Raw genomic sequence first — 18,102 nt, 5'->3', positions numbered from 1 at the left:
AAGCAAAACTTTGAATGACATTCAAGTTAGAATTGACAAAAATATTAGGATGTTGGCGGAATTGCATGCTATGTGGAAAAGAAAAGATGAAATTACTAGAAATAATAATTTGACTAAAATTTATAACATCACCACCACCAGTAGTAATAAAGTCTCAAATTCTATCCACTCTCCTACTATTAATGGTAAAATAATTGGTGTAGGAAAAGTCCTCCCTCCTTCTACAAAATTGTCTAGAACCACTGAAATTGCTCGTGATAAGTGTGCTGAAATTTTTCGGAGTATGGGAGACAATAGTCCTCTTACCTTTGATAATAATGAGTTTGATTCTTAGGGGTGAAAATTGAATATGGCTCAATTAAAATTGTTGCATGCAGGATCCCATTATGGAACTGACAGGGCCTACCTGTGATGTTGTGTTGTTGGATCCTGTGAACTTCGAGGTTAATCTGAAACTGAAAGGCACAAGTGAATCAGAGGATCAAGATTTAAGCTTTCTAGACGTGCCGTTAAGGAACTATGCGATTGGAAGTCGTTCGCGCCTGATTAATCGTGTCCTCACTAGCAAGCTTTGCACAGTGGAGTTGACGTTAGGCCACATTGTTCGCTCTGTCGAGGCTACCATCAGTGTGAAAGTCTTAGGCGGTTCATGGCCAGATGGTTTTCAAGGCGTCTTTGCAGCCAATACCGCCAGTATAGATCACAAGGAAGTCATACTGCTCGCATTTGGAGATGGTGCATTGCCTGTTACCGCCGATGGCATGATCAAGCTTTCACGCCGTGTTGCTTCTGTTGATGTTGATGGAGAACTGAAAGTGTCCGCTGTGGCAGGATGTCAAAATGAGAAGCTGGCTGTTGAGAGTTATAAAATAGGTTTTGAACCTAAGGAAGCTGGTAGAAGCCGTGGTATCCTAAAGATTGCCTTCTGCGAGATGGAAGTCATTGCCGCCTGGTCCCTTCTACCGTTTTCTCCATTTTTCCGTAAATTACCCTGCAACAATGATGCTAGCAGCAGCCCATCGGAGTTCATGTCTGCTTTACTTTAGTTACTTAATGTACTCCCTCTGTTCTTTTTTAATTGACTCAGATTTAGTACAAGTTTGTACTAAATTCGAGTCAATTAAAAAGGAACGGAGGTAGTACTGGTTATCGTATTTATGCTCTGCTATGCTACTGTAGCCGTGGTTTCCATGTAGTGTTCTTATGAGTTCAGTGTTTACTCTGTTATCATGGTTAAATTAGTTCGTGGTGGTGCTCTGCACTGACTATAGTTGATACTGCAGTATGTTGACGTACCGTTGCCTGTATGGGCAAAGCTATTGACCTATTGTCTTAGTCACCTTTTGTGCAGTCAAATTAGCAGCATCGTCAGGTTCAGTAAGTATTTCATTGAGTGCATTATTTCATAAGTGAAATACGAACAACCACGCCGGTTGTAATAGACTGACTTGAATTTATTTTCTTGGTCAGCATTGTCAAGGTATGATAATGTGTCATGATACTCTGTTCTCCTTTGGACCTTTGATCTCTGGTTTGATGATTGTACTTGTATGGCATGCCAAAATTTTATACGTCTCCTGTAAGATCTTGTGCAAAGTGGCAGTGATACAACTATTTTTCTGCATTAAAATAAATCTAAATAACTATTGGTTCTGTCTATCTGAGATTTACTTAAGTCTTGCCAGGCTTGGGCGGTGCATTAATTCACTGTGGATTGGTATCGATTTTGGGACGTTTTCTATGGGGTTTTGGGCGTTTGGCGTTCGCTATTATGATTGTGATTCCTGGCGCGGTCGCTGTCAGATTATGTAGTTGCATGTTCACTGCTTCAGGCCCACAAATTTGAGTTGGTTTGTTCGAGAACACAAGCGTGTATGATGCTGAAACTTGCAAAAGACCACTAATGGTTGTAGACAATCACACATACATCATATCCGTCGAACACTAGAGTAGCACTCCGAGTTACAAATGGTTTGATCCCCTGACATCTGACAATTGACATCTAGCGTACAAAAGGGTGCAACATTCTTGGATAAATGGCTCGCTCCTCCTTTTTTTGCTTTTGGAAATGAACAAATTACTTCTGCTGAAGCGCTAGAATAGCTTTAGGATGCTTCATCAAACTAGTGGCAAGGAAAATAAAAACGAAATATCATTTGGTATTCACTCCCTAGCTTGCTCTTGACTAACTGTATTATCATCTCAACTCTCAAGTTGTCTATGCTTCCCCATGAACTTCAATGATTGCGACCTTTTTTAAAACATACTCCGTCCATTTAAAATAAGTGACTCAACATGTTCTAAATACGAATGTATATATAACTAAAATGCATCTAGATACATCCGTATCTAGATAAAGTTAAGTCACTTATTTATGGACGGCGGTAGTAATATAGATGCAAATGCGATAGCCACAGTTTAAAGCACACCAACCATGTGGAAATCTCAATCAAAATTATCTAGGCGAGATTCTGAGAACTTTGCAACTCTCTTTTGTTGACGCGCCAAAAAAAAGAAACACACAAGGCCAAATTATTCAGCTAGTCATGAAAAATGTTCATTAGCAACATAGATTGAGCTATATGTGTTGGTTGATCTGTCAGTTTAACTGAAATAAAACGTTAACTGAAAATAGACAGAGTCTAAACGGAACGTTAAAGAGGGGAGCCCACAAACAAACGTTTTGGACCCTGATCGGGTCCCCTATCCCATTGGCCATACAAGAGGGAAGGGAGCCAAGTAGGAACGATCTGATAGGTTCACCATCGGCTAGACCTGCCCCTCGACATTTCCACACCCTATCGATCTTGGGAGACCAGGAGCGACGGGAAGACCAATTCCACTGCCGGCCACCAGGAGGGTTGTGTTGGCGGAGCTCCTGCACCTCTACAACGACCTGTGGCTCATCTACCTCAGCTACATGATGACATACACCATGCCTGCATGGCTGCATCTAGCAGTCAAGGGATCTTCGCAATTTTGCCAAAATAGACCACCTGCCCCAATTCATTGACAAAAAGGACCATCTCTGAGGCAAATTGACAAAAAGGACCACGTCGTGCGTGGCGGCAGGCCCCCGGCCGACACGTGGAGCTTGCCACCGGGGACAGCGGCGGCAGGGGTCCGCTGCCGATCGGCGTGGTGGCACATTAGCTGCGGCCGTGCGCCGTGAGCCGCCGTCTGCGCTGGTGGGCCATGCCACCGGTCAGCGTGGCGGCAGGCCGACGTGGTGGGCTATGCCGCCGGTACAGGGGGCGGCAGGGCGACGTGGACGATCTGTTTACCTCTGTCCATCGCGTTGCTTGCAGTTGACGAAGTCGACGATCTTGAACGTGCCATCGAGATCAGATCCTTGGCTCCTCTAATCCCCACAGACGGCGCCAATTGACAAGGGATTAACTTATCAATGCCTACATATTGTAGACTAGGGTTTTAGTCGGAAGTAGAGGGCAAGTAGATCTCGAAGGTTTGAGCCGAAAAGTGCTCGACGATATGAAAACAAGGGTTGCGTGAAACAATGAGTCGATCCTCTCTATGTCCCTCGACTCCCCCTTATATAGGACGCGGAGCCGAGGGATTCATAATACACAAGTTACAGAGTCCGAGAGGGTTTCTAACCCGTCCCGTAAAATTACAAGTCTATATTTCCTAATACAACTCTAACTTTCCTTAATATAACTTGGGCTTCTAAACTTCATATTCTTCGACTCGTGGGCCTTCGGTAAACCCCGGGTACCATCTTTGGCAGGCCCATTGGGGATGCCTATGTCAGCCGCCGCACTAGATGGAGGCAGGGCCCGCGCGCATGCTCCCGACAACATCTTCCGACAGGCACTGATTTCCGAGACTGACGGCGTTGATTCCGAGGCTGCTTTCCCGCTCGATTATTTTTGTGCATGCGGTGACTTTTAGCTGATTGATTCGATTTCGATGCTGAGTGAGCTGATTTTCGTGACTGCGTTGAGTGCGAGGCTGACTGAAGTTTGCTACATTTTTATTCGGATGCTGTAAGAGATGCGAGCTCTGTAAACGCTATACATGCATTCAACATCTTCTATTTAAATCGCTCACACCCTCACTCTGAGCTCTCACATTGTATGCGCGTACTCACTCTGTCACTCTCAACTTGCTCACACTCACACTCTCACTCTCACTCTCAGCTCGCTCACACTCACACTTGAAAGGACACGGATGTCGCCTAGAGGGGGGGGGGTGAATAGGCGGTTTAAAACTTTTACGAGATGGGCTTAACAAATGCGGAATAAAAGTAGCGTTTACTTTGTCAAGCTCAAAGTCTATATACTATGGTTCACCTATGTGCACCAACAACTTATGCTAAGCAATACAAGCAACTTATGTGATAGCAAAATATATATAACTTCAAGCACAATGGCTATCACAAGGTAGAGTGCATAAGTAAAGAGCTCAGGTATAGAGATAACCGAGGCACGTGGGAGACGAAGATTTATCCCGAAGTTCACACTCTTGCGAGTGCTAATCTCCGTTGGAGAGGTGCGGTGGCTTAGTGCTCCCGAACGCCACAAGAGGCTCACCTTGAGGTGTGGTTGCTCGATGCACACCAACGCCACAAAGGCCTCACCCAAAGATGCGGTACTCACACCACACACCGAACACCATGAAGGCGCCTCACCTAAATCTCTGGTGACCCTCGCCACAAAGGCCTAGGTCACGGTTCCACTAAGGGATTTCCTTCGAGGCGGAAACCGGGCCTTACACAAAGGTTGGGGCACACATCCACAACTTAATCGGAGGCTCCCAACAAATCACCACAAAGGTCTAGAATCCGTCTAGGGTTCCAAGAACCCAAGAGTAACAACCTTCTTGCTTTCACCACCATGAATCATCGTGGAGAACTCAAACCTATGCACCAAATGCAATGGCAAGAACACCACAAAGATGCCCAAATCCTCCACTCTCAAATTCCAACAAAGCTACTAAAGCTATTGGGGGAATAAGAGAGGAAGAACAATATAAGAAGAGGAACACAAAATTTCTCTCCAAGATCTAGATCTAGAGATTCCCTCACAAAGAGGGGAATTTGATTGGTGCAAATATAGATCTAGACCACCTCTCTATTTTCCTCAAATTTGAGCAAGAATCATGGAGGGATTTGGGGAGAGGAGGAGCTCTCAAGATGCAACAATGGTGGAGAGCCAAAGGTTGAAGAAGAAGTGCTGAGAGAGAAAGAGAGAGAGTGGAAAGAAGGCTTAAAAAGGGGCTCCAAAATTTTGCCCGTTGGAGATGGAGGTCGATCCGGCGCGGCGACTGGGAGGCGGCCACGTGGCCAGGCCGGCCAAGAAGCTGCGGGCGGGAAGGAGGAGGCCGGAGCCTCCGTCCGCGGTACCGGCCGAGGTACCGCCGAGCTGCCCCAAAGCCCTGGAACAAAACTGCCTCACTTGGCGATTATCCGGTACCACGGGCGGTACCTCGCCTGGAGGCTCCAGCCGTGGGATGGGTACCGCGAGCGGTACCTTGCCTGGAGGCTCCAGCCGTGGGCTGGGTGGAGGCTCCGGCCAGGGCAGGGTGGAGGCTCTGGCCAGGGCCCCTCCTCACCAAATGTTTTTACTTAAACACCCATACAAAACCTTAAAAACTTTTGCATCCGGACTCCGATTTCTATGATCTTGGGCTCGTTGAAATCACAACAACGAGCTCTAGAACAATATGCATAGAAACATCATAGTACAACAAAGTAGGATAGAAACAAATGAATAAAGGTTTTACCTATCTATAAAAGGCAAACCGGTAAAACCTCCAATATGGAAAATGCAACAACTTGAGTTAGAAAACTCGGATTTAGGTGAAACCAATTTTGTTGTAAAGAATATGACTAGAGATACCCCACAAAGAGTGAAAAGCTTAAGAACAAGTGGGGTAGGTTTTTCTATGTATTTTAGAGTGAAACCTCTCAATACGAGAACCGAGAAAAACTCCAATATCGAAAACACAACAAGTGATTCATGCGGAATCCATTTTCGATGAACTAGAGCTTGCTATGGAAATAACCACAAGCTCTAAATCACCTCATGGATAAGATCCAAAAAAACAACCAAGAAAGATGATGCAAGGATGCAAAGGTTTGAGCTCTCCGAAGGATACGATCGAGTTACTCACTCGAGAGCCCTCTTAATAGTACGACAACTAAACTATAAACCGGTCTCCAACTACACCATGAGACCTATGAGAAAGAAACCCTATCAAGAGCAAACCTTAACCTTGCGCATTCCACTTGAGCTTGATGATGACGGTCTTGACCGCAACAAGATGGAACGCCTTTCTTGATTGTGCTTGCTTGATGAAGTCATGTGAAATGCTCCCCCATACTCCACTATGGGAGAGCTCTCCCCCATACTCCACTACGGGAGAGCTTCTTCTTCGACGCATCTTCACATATCCATGATCACCATATGGATGGCAAGCTTCAAGCATATGATCTCTTCGAGTTGGCTCATCTTGAACTTGCACTTCATATCTTCATTCTTCATCATGTTGATGTCTTGAAGAACTTGAGGGCTCACTTCATCTTCATCTTCAAGACATACTTGACACTTGATCTTGTTCATTAGTTTCTTATTGCAATCTTGAAGACAACCTATGGTTCAAGCCTTGCCTATGGACAACTCCTACAAATATAACTCAATGCAAACATTAGTGCATAGGGATTGTCATTAATTACCAAAACCACACATGGGGGCTCCATGCACTTTCAATCTCCCCCATTTTGCTAATTGATGACAATCTCTTTGAGAGGGTTTATATAAGGAATTTAAGTAACAAACAATTTGAATATATAGAGCAAACTCCCCATAATATATGCATGTGTGAATGATCTTGACTTTCATTGCATATATTGGCATTCAAAGCCTAGTGGAGTTTCCTCTAAATATTCAACTATGCAAAGCAACAAGATGCAATGCAATAAAGGCACATGCTTAAGCACAAAGCAAAGACATAACCAAATTCCCTTAAACCCTCCAAACTTCTCCCCCATTGGCACCAATTGCCGAAATGGGTGAAAAATTTAGAAGGCCAATATAGTGAGAGTTCCTCCATAGCGTGTGCATTTCTCATAATTTGAGTGGAATCAAATGGACGTATCCAATGATGAATATTCGGAAGGAATCACACTATAGATAGGATCAAAGATTGAAAAAAGATAACAAAGTCAAGAAGCTTCAACAAATGAAGTAAGCAACCAAATGAATCACAAAGAAGATACCAAAATAAAGATAGATATTATGATAATATCAAGAAGATTGCTCTACATAATACGAGGAAGCTCCCCAAGGTTTGTGCACAAAACAAGACAATTTGCATTGGAGTATAAAGTGCACAAACATGGAATCATCACTCCCATAATATCATTCAAAACAAAAGATACCAAGTGAATCAAACTCTAATGATCACCACAAAATAGTGACTTAAATAAAGTGAGGATGCTCCCCAAGGTACATGTATAAATTAAAATGTTGTATATGAATACAATATGCATAACATGGAATCCTCACTCCCTCATTACCATTTAAAACACAAACATTTGCAATAGATCATAGATAGAATATTAAGCTTAACACTTGCAACAAACAAATGGTTGAGCAACAAGTATGAGGCACCATAATAAAAGACTCAACCAAAAGGATATGTGAAAGGCATGATAAAGCATATTATAAGACTATTACAAGGATGAGCAAAAAACATCATCATAGTCTTCAATGAATTATATTGCTTAGCATGACCAATCAACACGCAACAAAATAATAAGATATCAAATGGAGACGAATCATCTCTTATGTGTATGAGTTTCTCTAAGTGGGCAATATCACAAAGATATTTATCCACAAAGAAACATGCACACACAAAATAGATACACAAGAAATATAGCATGATATCCAAGACGAAGTCATGCAATATACCAATAAGAATTTTTGCTTAATAGCATGGCCAAAGGCTCAATATTATCTTATTGTACATTCATGAACTTCAACCATAAATAACTAAAATACATCACAAATATCAACAAGGGATAGAAGATAGTTGGGATGCATTGAGAAAGGCAACAAGTATCGCAAACAAGGATACCAAAAGAAATAACTCAATTTGCACTTTCATCGATATTGCCCATGTGAGAGGTTTGAGGAAATGATATGCAATAAAATCGCTAGATAGGCATAGTGGGGATAGATGAATCATGAGCATGATTTTATATACTTCCCAACATATGTGCTCATCTCAAATTTCTCACATTTGCAATAAAGAGGTTTCATTGAAATCTTTGCAAGAAGCATAATATTTGCAAATCAAGAGATTCATTCCAAGATGCAAACACATGGTTGGATGCTAGAAAAATATGCATGAGAAGATACTTGTTACCAAGATAGCATTGGTGTGGATGTAGTCGATATGTGTTCGTTGATCATCCTAACTTGCCTCAAGTTACCATTGAGTCACCACTTCTTTCCAAGAGTGAGACAAGCATCCAATGCATATCCATTGTACCTAACACAAAGGTACGTACAAAATGGTCCCCAAACTAATTGGGTCTGAAGTAGTTAGACACACTACAACATATAGGACAAACTCCACAATTCTATGTGCATATAGATATGAAATTGAATTTCATGCACATCTTAGCCAAATTAGGATTTGATGGAGTTTACCCTATATATTGGATAAAAGAAAGTAACACATGCCATAAGATATACATATATTAAATATGCATGCACAATACTTTCAAGAACCAAAGGAAGATACAATTTGGACAAAACACCAAATAAATCAAGAGACAATGGTTGCCCAAATTATATCAAAGAATCAAATCAACACAAGATTAACTCCAAAGACTTATCTCATTATAAGAAGCTAATTAAGCCTAAGCACAAAGGAATGAGATAACCAGCTCCCAAGAGAGCAAGGTTCCAACAAATAAACCAAACCCTCGACACTTCTTATGATGGCACAAAGTACCAAAAAGAAAATTTTATATCTCCTAAAACCAAATTTTTGATAATGATCAAGAGATGTTAAGCATTCTAACAAATATATAAGAGCTCCCCCAAGATTAGTGCATTATCTAGGATTTTTCATATGAATACAAAATGCACAAAACTAGGATCATCACGCTACCTATATCTACTAAAATGCTAAGAAAGTTTGAATAGTCAAATTACATCCATAAAATGAAGGAAGACACATGGGAGTCAAAGCAAAACAAATTCATGGCAATAAATAAGGCAATTTGAACACAAGAGCTAATGTAGATATGATCAATAAATATCTACCTCATAATTGATTACCACTTGTCCTAGGACAAGAGGTATTAGGAAATATTTTCCGGTAGTAGTTTGTAAGTATACATAAGATCATATTTACAACGAATAAAGCATATGGTAAAAGATAAGAGTTAACCATCATGCAAAGATAGTTTCTTGATTGCTTCATTTAGTCATACCAACATGCAAAGCAATTAATAGTATTCATACCAATATGCAAAGCAATTAATAGTATTCATACTAACATGCAAAGCAATTAATAGTATGACTTGAAGCACGTGGTTTTCCAAAAATGTATTGAGGGACACGTTGTGAAAAACCATGCCAAGAAAAACTTTCACAAATAAGATCCACAAAGATATTAGCAATGAAGCCATTTAAGCAAATTGGAGCTTGTTTGAGCAAACATGCCACATAGGAGAGAGATAATTTACGGTATCAATTCTATGTGACACAACCTCAAATGTTCACATTTTCTAGGCTTGTAATATGCACAAAGCTTATTACTCCCCCATAATGTGATAAGGAATTTATTTTCACAAGAGGCAAATAAGATCCAAATAAAGATATTAACGGACATTGGAATTTGAATTTCTCATGAAGATGACATACCACAAAGCGACTAGATAATCTCGCAATATCAATTCTAAGTGATATTCCTCATGTACACACATTGTTTAGGATCATGAAATTCCCAAAGGAATATCACTCCCCAAAAATGGGATAGTCCATTAATTGCTCATAAGAGCCATATAAGATACAACAAGATGCAAAGAGGCTCCAACACAAACACAAATACATGGTGTGCAAGCCAACATGCATAGACTTGATTTCTTAAGCAAAACAATTAGGAAGCACAACACATACAAACACATGTTAGGAACAAAACTAACACATGCAAAGGGGCGAGTAACTTTCAATATAAATGATTTGAGAACATGTTACCGCAAGGAGGAACATTTGATATAAGATAGAAGCAAGATAATCAAAAGACTTGGCTTGATATAATATAAATGATGAAGATCCCTTAATTCTTCATGATGTAGCCAAGTCTCCAATGCCCTCCAAAAAGCACCTATTGATCAAGTTTTGGATTATTGGTCCCCAACTAAGTTGGGTCCTAAGAGGTTAGTCAGAATAGGCTTGGCAACCCAAATGGTTCTTTTCTTGACTCCACTTCGAGCACCAACATATTTGGCAAACACATTGCCACCCTCATCCTTACGAAGAGAATAAACATCATTAATGGTGATAGAGTTGGATGAGATACCAATAGTGCAAAAGGAGGAGATGTGGCCCTTCTCACGGCATATATAGCAAGTTCTTTTCTTCTCCTTCTTCTCACTATATTTCTCCACAACGGGAGCATTGGATTGATTCTTCTTGGGAAGTGGCATTTCTTCAACTTGAGGTTAAATATGAGTTTGAGCTTGAGTCCGCTTCCCTTTTTGCTTCTTCTTCAAAGGGCAAGATCTAACATGATTCCCTTCAATTTAGCACTTGAAACAAACAATCTTGGCCGGGTCTTTGACTAGTAATTGGCCCTTCTTTATCTTGTTGTTCCTGGACTTGTTCTTGTTGTTGGAGTTGAATCCAAGTCCACTCTTGTCATTGGGGGATTGTTGCACACTCAACATCTTGTCAAGTTTGCATTTCCCTTCATGACTCTTTACCAAGTCGTTCTTCAAAGAAGTGACTTGGGCCTTGAGCTCTTTGATTTCCTCTACATGGTTAGTAACAACACAAGTACTAGAGGAAGTAGAACCTTCATTGTTAAAGCAACAAGGCAAGGAAGATAATTCATCACAAGATTTAGCAATATTGTGAGTGGATGAATTACTAGGACTAGCACATGGCAATATAACATTTTGAGTAGTAGTGCTAGTACCCACATGAGGCTCACAAGGTGTTGCCTTCGATATGATAGCCTCATGAGCTAACTTTAGCCTATCATGAGAGGCTAGAAGATCCTCATGGGAGCTAGAAAGCTTTCCATGATTTTCTTCCAATTTTCCATAATTGCTAGTTAGCAATTCAAGTTGAGCCCTTAGCTCAACATTCTCCTTCAAGATAGATGCTTCACAAGAAGTAGAGTTAGTAGCACAAGCATCATTATTAGTAGCAATGGGAGAAGGCAAGTTGGCATGCTCTTTTAGATAAGAAGCTTTAAGTTGCTCATGCGACTCGGTGAGTTTGGTGAGCGCACTCTCAATGACCCTTGAGCCCTTCTTGAGTTGCTCAAAATCCTCAAGGAGTTTAGCATTAACAAACATAAGCTTATCATTTTTTAGCTTTAGTTCATTTGCCACCTCAAGAGCTCTATCATGGTTTTCCTTTTCTCTAGACAATTCTAGAGCAAAGGTTTCCTCAAGAGCTTCCTTGGTGGTTTTTTCTTCTTCAAGTTCATCCTTTAGGGATGCCACATCATTGGCATACTCACGTTCAAGAGCACCCTTTTTATCAATGGTGTTATCATGCATCCAAATAAGTTTTTGGCTCTCAATAGCGGTAGTCAAGATTTCAAAGAAGTGAGTGCTAGCAATTTTATCTTTGCAAAGAACCTTGAATACACTCTTACCCTTATCGCATAGAGAGACAACCCAATCCTCTTCTTCATATTCATCCTCATCCTTATCACCACGAGACATATTAGGTTTCATGGTAGGAGGTACCGTGGAACCCTTGGCCATAAGGCATATATGAGGACCGTGAGATAAAGATGAGGAGTTACTTGAGGCTCCTTTCAAGATCTTGTCTTGACCAATAGAATCTTTGGTTTCCTCTACATTGTTAGACACACAACAACTAGAGGAAATAGAAGCATTTTTATCATGGCCATAAGACAATGCAAGCATACCATCATTAAATTTATTCAAGCAACTTACACATGATATGCAAGGACTATCAACACAAGCATGTAAATCATTTCTAGTGCAAGATGTGTTTGAGTCCGTCGATGAAGCATTGCAATGAGATAGAGATGAAGAATCATCAATAGTAAGCTCAATATCAACATTGCAATTTTCATCACCACTCACCATATCATTACCTTGTGTCTTGACACACTTTGGTGAAGTGGATGAAGATGAGAACTCATCACGGCTGGAAGTGGAAGCAATACAATCATCCTCAATAATATTGGACACATCATATTTATCTTGAAGCTTTGTCCATAATTCATGAGAGCTCCCAAAAGGCATGATTGATGAAGTAACTACATTACTCACAACAATGGAAAACACATGAGAAGCAAGAGCATCGAGGCAAGAGTTTTTCTCCTCCTCAAGAGATAAATTTCGAGGATCCTTAGGAGAAGAAAAACCCATGCCAAGAAATCACTCCATGTCCGGGGACATACCTGATGCCTACTTTCCCCCTCCTTTCCTGTAGACAGTGTTGGGCCTCCAAGAGCAGAGGTTTGTAGAACAGCAGCAAGTTTTCCCTTAAGTGGATACCCAAGGTTTATCGAACTCAGGGAGGAAGAGGTCAAAGATATCCCTCTCATGCAACCCTGCAACCACAAAGCAAGAAGTCTCTTGTGTCCCCAACACACCTAATAGGTGCACTAGTTCGGCGAAGAGATAGTGAAATACAGGTGGTATGAATATATATGAGCAGTAGCAACGGTGCCAGAAAATAGCTTGCTGGCGTGTAGTTGATGGTGGTAGTATTGCAGCGGTAACGCAAAGAAACGATAAACAAGCAGTAGTAACTCAGCAGTATTTAGGAACAAGGCCTAGGGATTATACTTTCACTAGTGGACACTCTCAACATTGATCACATAACAGAATAGATAAATGCATACTCTACACTCTTGTTGGATGATGAACGCATTGCGTAGGATTACACGAACCCTCAATGCCGGAGTTAACAAGCTCCACAATTAATGTTCATATTTTAGTAACCTTATAGTGCAAGATAGATCAACATAACCAAATAGATCACATCAATACCATCATAGTAATAGTTAACTTCACAATCCACAAGAGATCATGATCATAGCCTACGACAAGAACCACATGGTGCACACACTAGTCACCTTTACACCAATGCAGGAGGAATAGAACTACTTTAATAACATCACTAGAGTAGCACATAGATGAATTGTGATACAAAACTCATATGAATCTCAATCATGTAAAGCAGCTCATGAGATCATTGTATTGAAGTACATGGAGAGAGATTAACCACATAGCTACCGGTACAGCCCCGAGCCTCGATGGAGAACTACTCCCTCCTCATGGGAGTAGCAGCGGTGATGAAGATGGCGGTGGAGATGGCAGCGGTGTCGATGGAGAAGCCTTCCGGGGGCACTTCCCCGCTCCGGCAGGGTGCCGGAACAGAGTTCTGTCCCCCGAATTGGAGTTTCGCGACGGTGGCGGCGCCCCTGGAGTCTTTCTGGAGTTTCGTCAATTGGTATCGAAGTTTTAGGTCACGACGGCTTAAATAGGCGAAGAATCGGAGTCGGAGGGTCTCTGGGGGGCCCACACTATAGGGGGGCGCGGCCCCCCCCTGGCCGCGCCGGGGTGTGGTGTGGGGCCCCCAGGGCTCCCCTCTGGTCCTTCCCGGGTGTTCTGGATGCTTCCGATGAAAATAGGAACTTGGGCGTTGATTTCGTCCGATTCCGAGAATATTTCGTTACTAGGATTTCTGAAACCAAAAACAGCAGAAAACAGCAACTGGCCTCTCGGCATCTCGTCAATAGGTTAGTTCCGGAAAACGCATAAAAATGATATAAAGTGTGAACAAAACATGTTGGTATTGTCATAAAACAAGCATGGAACATCGGAAATTATAGATACGTTGGAGACGTATCAGCATCCCCAAGCTTAGTTCCTACTCGTCCTCGAGTAGGTAAACGATAAAAGATAATTTCTGAGGTGACATGCTACCAACATAATCTTAATCATACCATTGTAAAGCATATGAGATGAATGCAGCGATTCGAAACAATGTAAATGCAATGAGTAAACAATTGAATCATATAGCAAAGACTTTTCATGAATAGTACTTTCAAGACAAGAATCAATAAGTCTTGCATAAGAGTTACTCATAAAGCAATAAATTCTTAGTAAAGGTATTGAAGCAACACAATGGAAGATTAAGTTTCAGCGGTTGCTTTCAACTTGTAACATGTATATCTCATGGATAGTTGTCAATGCAAAGCAATATAACAAGTGCAATAAGCAAGTATATAAGAATCAATGCACAGTTCACACAAATGTTTGCTTCTTGAGGTGGAGAGAAATAGGTGAACTGACTCAACAATAAAAGTAAAAGAATGGTCCTCCATAGAGGAAAGCATCGATTGCTATATTTGTGCTAGAGCTTTTATTTTGAAAACATGAAACAATTTTGTCAACGGTAGTAATAAAGCATATGTATCATGTAAATTATATCTTACAAGTTGCAAGCCTCATGCATAGTGTACTAATAGTGCCCGCACCTTGTCCTAATTAGCTTGGACTACCGGATCATCACAATGCACATGTTTTAACCAAGTGTCACAAAGGGGTACCTCTATGCCGCCTGTACAAAGGTCTAAGGAGAAAGCTCGCATTGGATTTCTCGCTATTGATTATTCTCAACTTAGACATCCATACCGGGACAACATAGACAACAGATAATGGACTCCTCTTTTATGCATAAGCATGTAACAACAATTAATAATTTTCTCATATGAGATTGAGGGTATATGTCCAAAACTGAAACTTCCACCATGGATCATGGCTTTAGTTAGCGGCCCAATGTTCTTCTCTAACAATATGCATGCTTAACCATAGGGTGGTAGATCGCTCTTACTTCAGACAAGACGAACATGCATAGCAACTCACATGAAATTCAACAATGAATAGTTGATGGCGTCCCCAGTGAACATGGTTATCGCACAACAAGCAACTTAATGAGAGATAAAGTACATAATTACATATTCAATACCACAATAGTTTTTAAGCTATTTGTCCCATGAGCTATATATTGCAAAGGTGAATGATGGAATTTTAAAGGTAGCACTCAAGCAATTTACTTTGGAATGGCGGAAAATACCATGTAGTAGGTAGGTATGGTGGACACAAATGGCATAGTGGTTGGCTAAAGTATTTTGGATGCATGAGAAGTATTCCCTCTCGATACAAGGTTTAGGCTAGCAAGGTTATTTGAAACAAACACAAGGATGAACCGGTGCAGCAAAACTCACATAAAAGACATATTGTAAACATTATAAGACTCTACACCGTCTTCCTTGTTGTTCAAACTCAATACTAGAAATTATCTAGACCTTAGAGAGACCAATTATGCAAACCAAATTTTAGCAAGCTCTATGTATTTCTTCATTAATGGGTGCAAAGTATATGATGCAAGAGCTTAAACATGAGCACAACAATTGCCAAGTATCACATTACCCAAAACATTTATAGCAATTACTACATGTATCATTTTCCAATTCCAACCATATAACAATTTAACGAAGGAGAAACTTCGCCATGAATACTATGAGTAGAAACCAAGGACATACTTGTCCATATGCTACAGCGGAGCGTGTCTCTCTCCCACACAAGCATGATGTAATCCAATTTATTCAAACACAAACAAAAACAAAAACAAACAGACGCTCCAAGTAAAGTACATAAGATGTGATGGAATAAAAATATAGTTTCAGGGGAGGAACCTGATAATGTTGTCGATGAAGAAGGGGATGCCTTGGGCATCCCCAAGCTTAGACGCTTGAGTCTTCTTGATATATGCAGGGGTGAACCACCGGGTGCATCCCCAAGCTTAGAGCTTTCACTCTCCTTGATCATGTTGCATCATACTCCTCTCTTGATCCTTGAAAACTTCCTCCACACCAAACTCGAAACAACTCATTAGAGGGTTAGTGCACAATATAAATTGACATATTCAGAGGTGACACAATCATTCTTAACACTTCTGGACATTGCATAATGCTACTGGACATTAGTGGATCAAAGAAATTCATCCAACATAGCAAAAGAGGCAATGCGAAATAAAAGGCAGAATCTGTCAAAACAGAACAGTTCGTATTGACGAATTTTAAAATGGCACCAGACTTGCTCAAATGAAAATGCTCAAATTGAATGAAAGTTGCGTACATATCTGAGGATCATGCACGTAAATTGGCTTAATTTTCGGAGCTACCTACAGGGAGGTAGACCCAGATTCGTGACAGCAAAGAAATCTGGAACTGCGCAGTAATCCAAATCTAGTACTTACTTTACTATCAAAGACTTAACTTGGCACAACAAAACACAAAACTAAGATAAGGAGAGGTTGCTACAGTAGTAAACAACTTCCAAGACACAAATATAAAACAAAGTACTGTAGCAAAATAACACATGGGTTATCTCCTAAGAAGTTCTTTCTTTATAGCCATTAAGATGGGCTCAGCAGTTTTAATGATGCACTCATAAGAAATAGTATTTGAAGCAAAAGAGAGCATCAAGAGGAAAATTCAAAACACATTTAAGTCTAACATGCTTCCTATGCAAAGGAATCTTGTAAATAAACAAGTTCATGAAGAGCAAAGTAACAAGCATAGGAAGATAAAACAAGTGTAGCTTCAAAAATTTCAGCACATAGAGAGGTGTTTTAGTAACATGAAAATTTCTACATCCATATTTTCCTCTCTCATAATAACTTTCAGTAGCAACATTAGCAAACTCAACAATATAACTATCACATAAAGCATTCTTATCATGAGTCTCATGCATAAAATTATTACTCTCCACATAAGCATAATCAATTTTATTAGTAGTTGTGGGAGCAAATTCAACAAAGTAGCTATCATTATTATTCTCATCAAGTGTAGGAGGCATAGTATAATCACAACAAAATTTACTCTCCATAGTAGGTGGCACCAAAAGACCACTATCATTATAATCATCATAAATAGGAGGCAAAGTATCATCAAAGAAAATTTTCTCCTCAATGCTTGGGGGACTAAAAATATCATGCTCATCAAAGCCAGCTTCCCCAAGCTTAGAATTTTCCATATCATTAGCAACAATGGTGTTCAAAGCGTTCATACTAATATCATTGCTACTAGCATGCAAATAAGATTCCATGGGTTTTTTAATTTTCGCATTAAACCATTCATGTCTTGACTCAGGAAATAGAATAAAAAGCTCACAGATGTTGTCCATTATGCCTTACTAGTGTAAACAAGAAACAAAAAGATGCAATTGCAGGATCTAAAGGAAATAGCTTCGAGCACAAACACAATGGCGCCAGAAAAGTACTTTACCTGGAACCGGAGTATGAGTGCCTTTTACCTTTCCTCCCCGGCAACGGCGCCTTTAAAAGTGCTTGATGCCTACTTTCCCTCCTTTCCTGTAGACAGTGTTGGGCCTCCAAGAGCGAGAGGTTTGTAGAACAGAAGCTTGTTTTCCCTTAAGTTGATACCCAAGGTTTATCGAACTCGGGGAGGAAGAGGTCAAAGATATCCCTCTCATGCAACCCCCAACCACAAAGCAAGAAGTCTCTTGTGTCCCCAACACACCTAATAGGTGCACTAGTTCGGCGAAGAGATAGTGAAATACAGGTGGTATGAATATATATGAGCGGTAGCAACGGTGCCGTAAAATAGCTTGCTGGCGTGTAGTTGATGGTGGTAGTATTGCAGCAGTAGTAACGCAGAAACAAGAAACAAGCAGTAGTAACTCAGCAGTATTTAGGAACAAGGCCTAGGGATTATACTTTCACTAGTGGACACTCTCAACATTGATCACATAACAGAATAGATAAATGCATACTCTACACTCTTGTTGGATGATGAACGCATTGCGTAGGATTACAC

The 18,102-nt window shown here is 40.7% G+C and overlaps 1 protein-coding gene across 1 annotated transcript; it reads left to right on the top strand.

The window, feature by feature from the left end:
- Positions 1 to 386: 386 nt before the first annotated feature.
- Positions 387 to 1,046, top strand: LOC139837965 (uncharacterized). Its single transcript, XM_071827298.1, has one exon. The coding sequence runs from the start codon at positions 387 to 389 to the stop codon at positions 1,044 to 1,046; it is 660 nt and encodes a 219-aa protein (XP_071683399.1).
- The last annotated feature ends 17,056 nt before the right edge of the window (positions 1,047 to 18,102 follow it).

The sequence above is a fragment of the Lolium perenne genome, chromosome 3 (genome assembly GCF_019359855.2).
Source record: "Lolium perenne isolate Kyuss_39 chromosome 3, Kyuss_2.0, whole genome shotgun sequence".
NCBI lineage: Eukaryota > Viridiplantae > Streptophyta > Magnoliopsida > Poales > Poaceae > Lolium > Lolium perenne.
This window is presented reverse-complemented; position numbering and strand designations above follow the sequence as displayed.

Coding starts and splice junctions, on each gene's coding strand:
- LOC139837965 (XM_071827298.1), top strand. CDS start 387: ATGGAACTGACAGGGCCTACCTGTGATGTTGTGTTGTTGGATCCTGTG.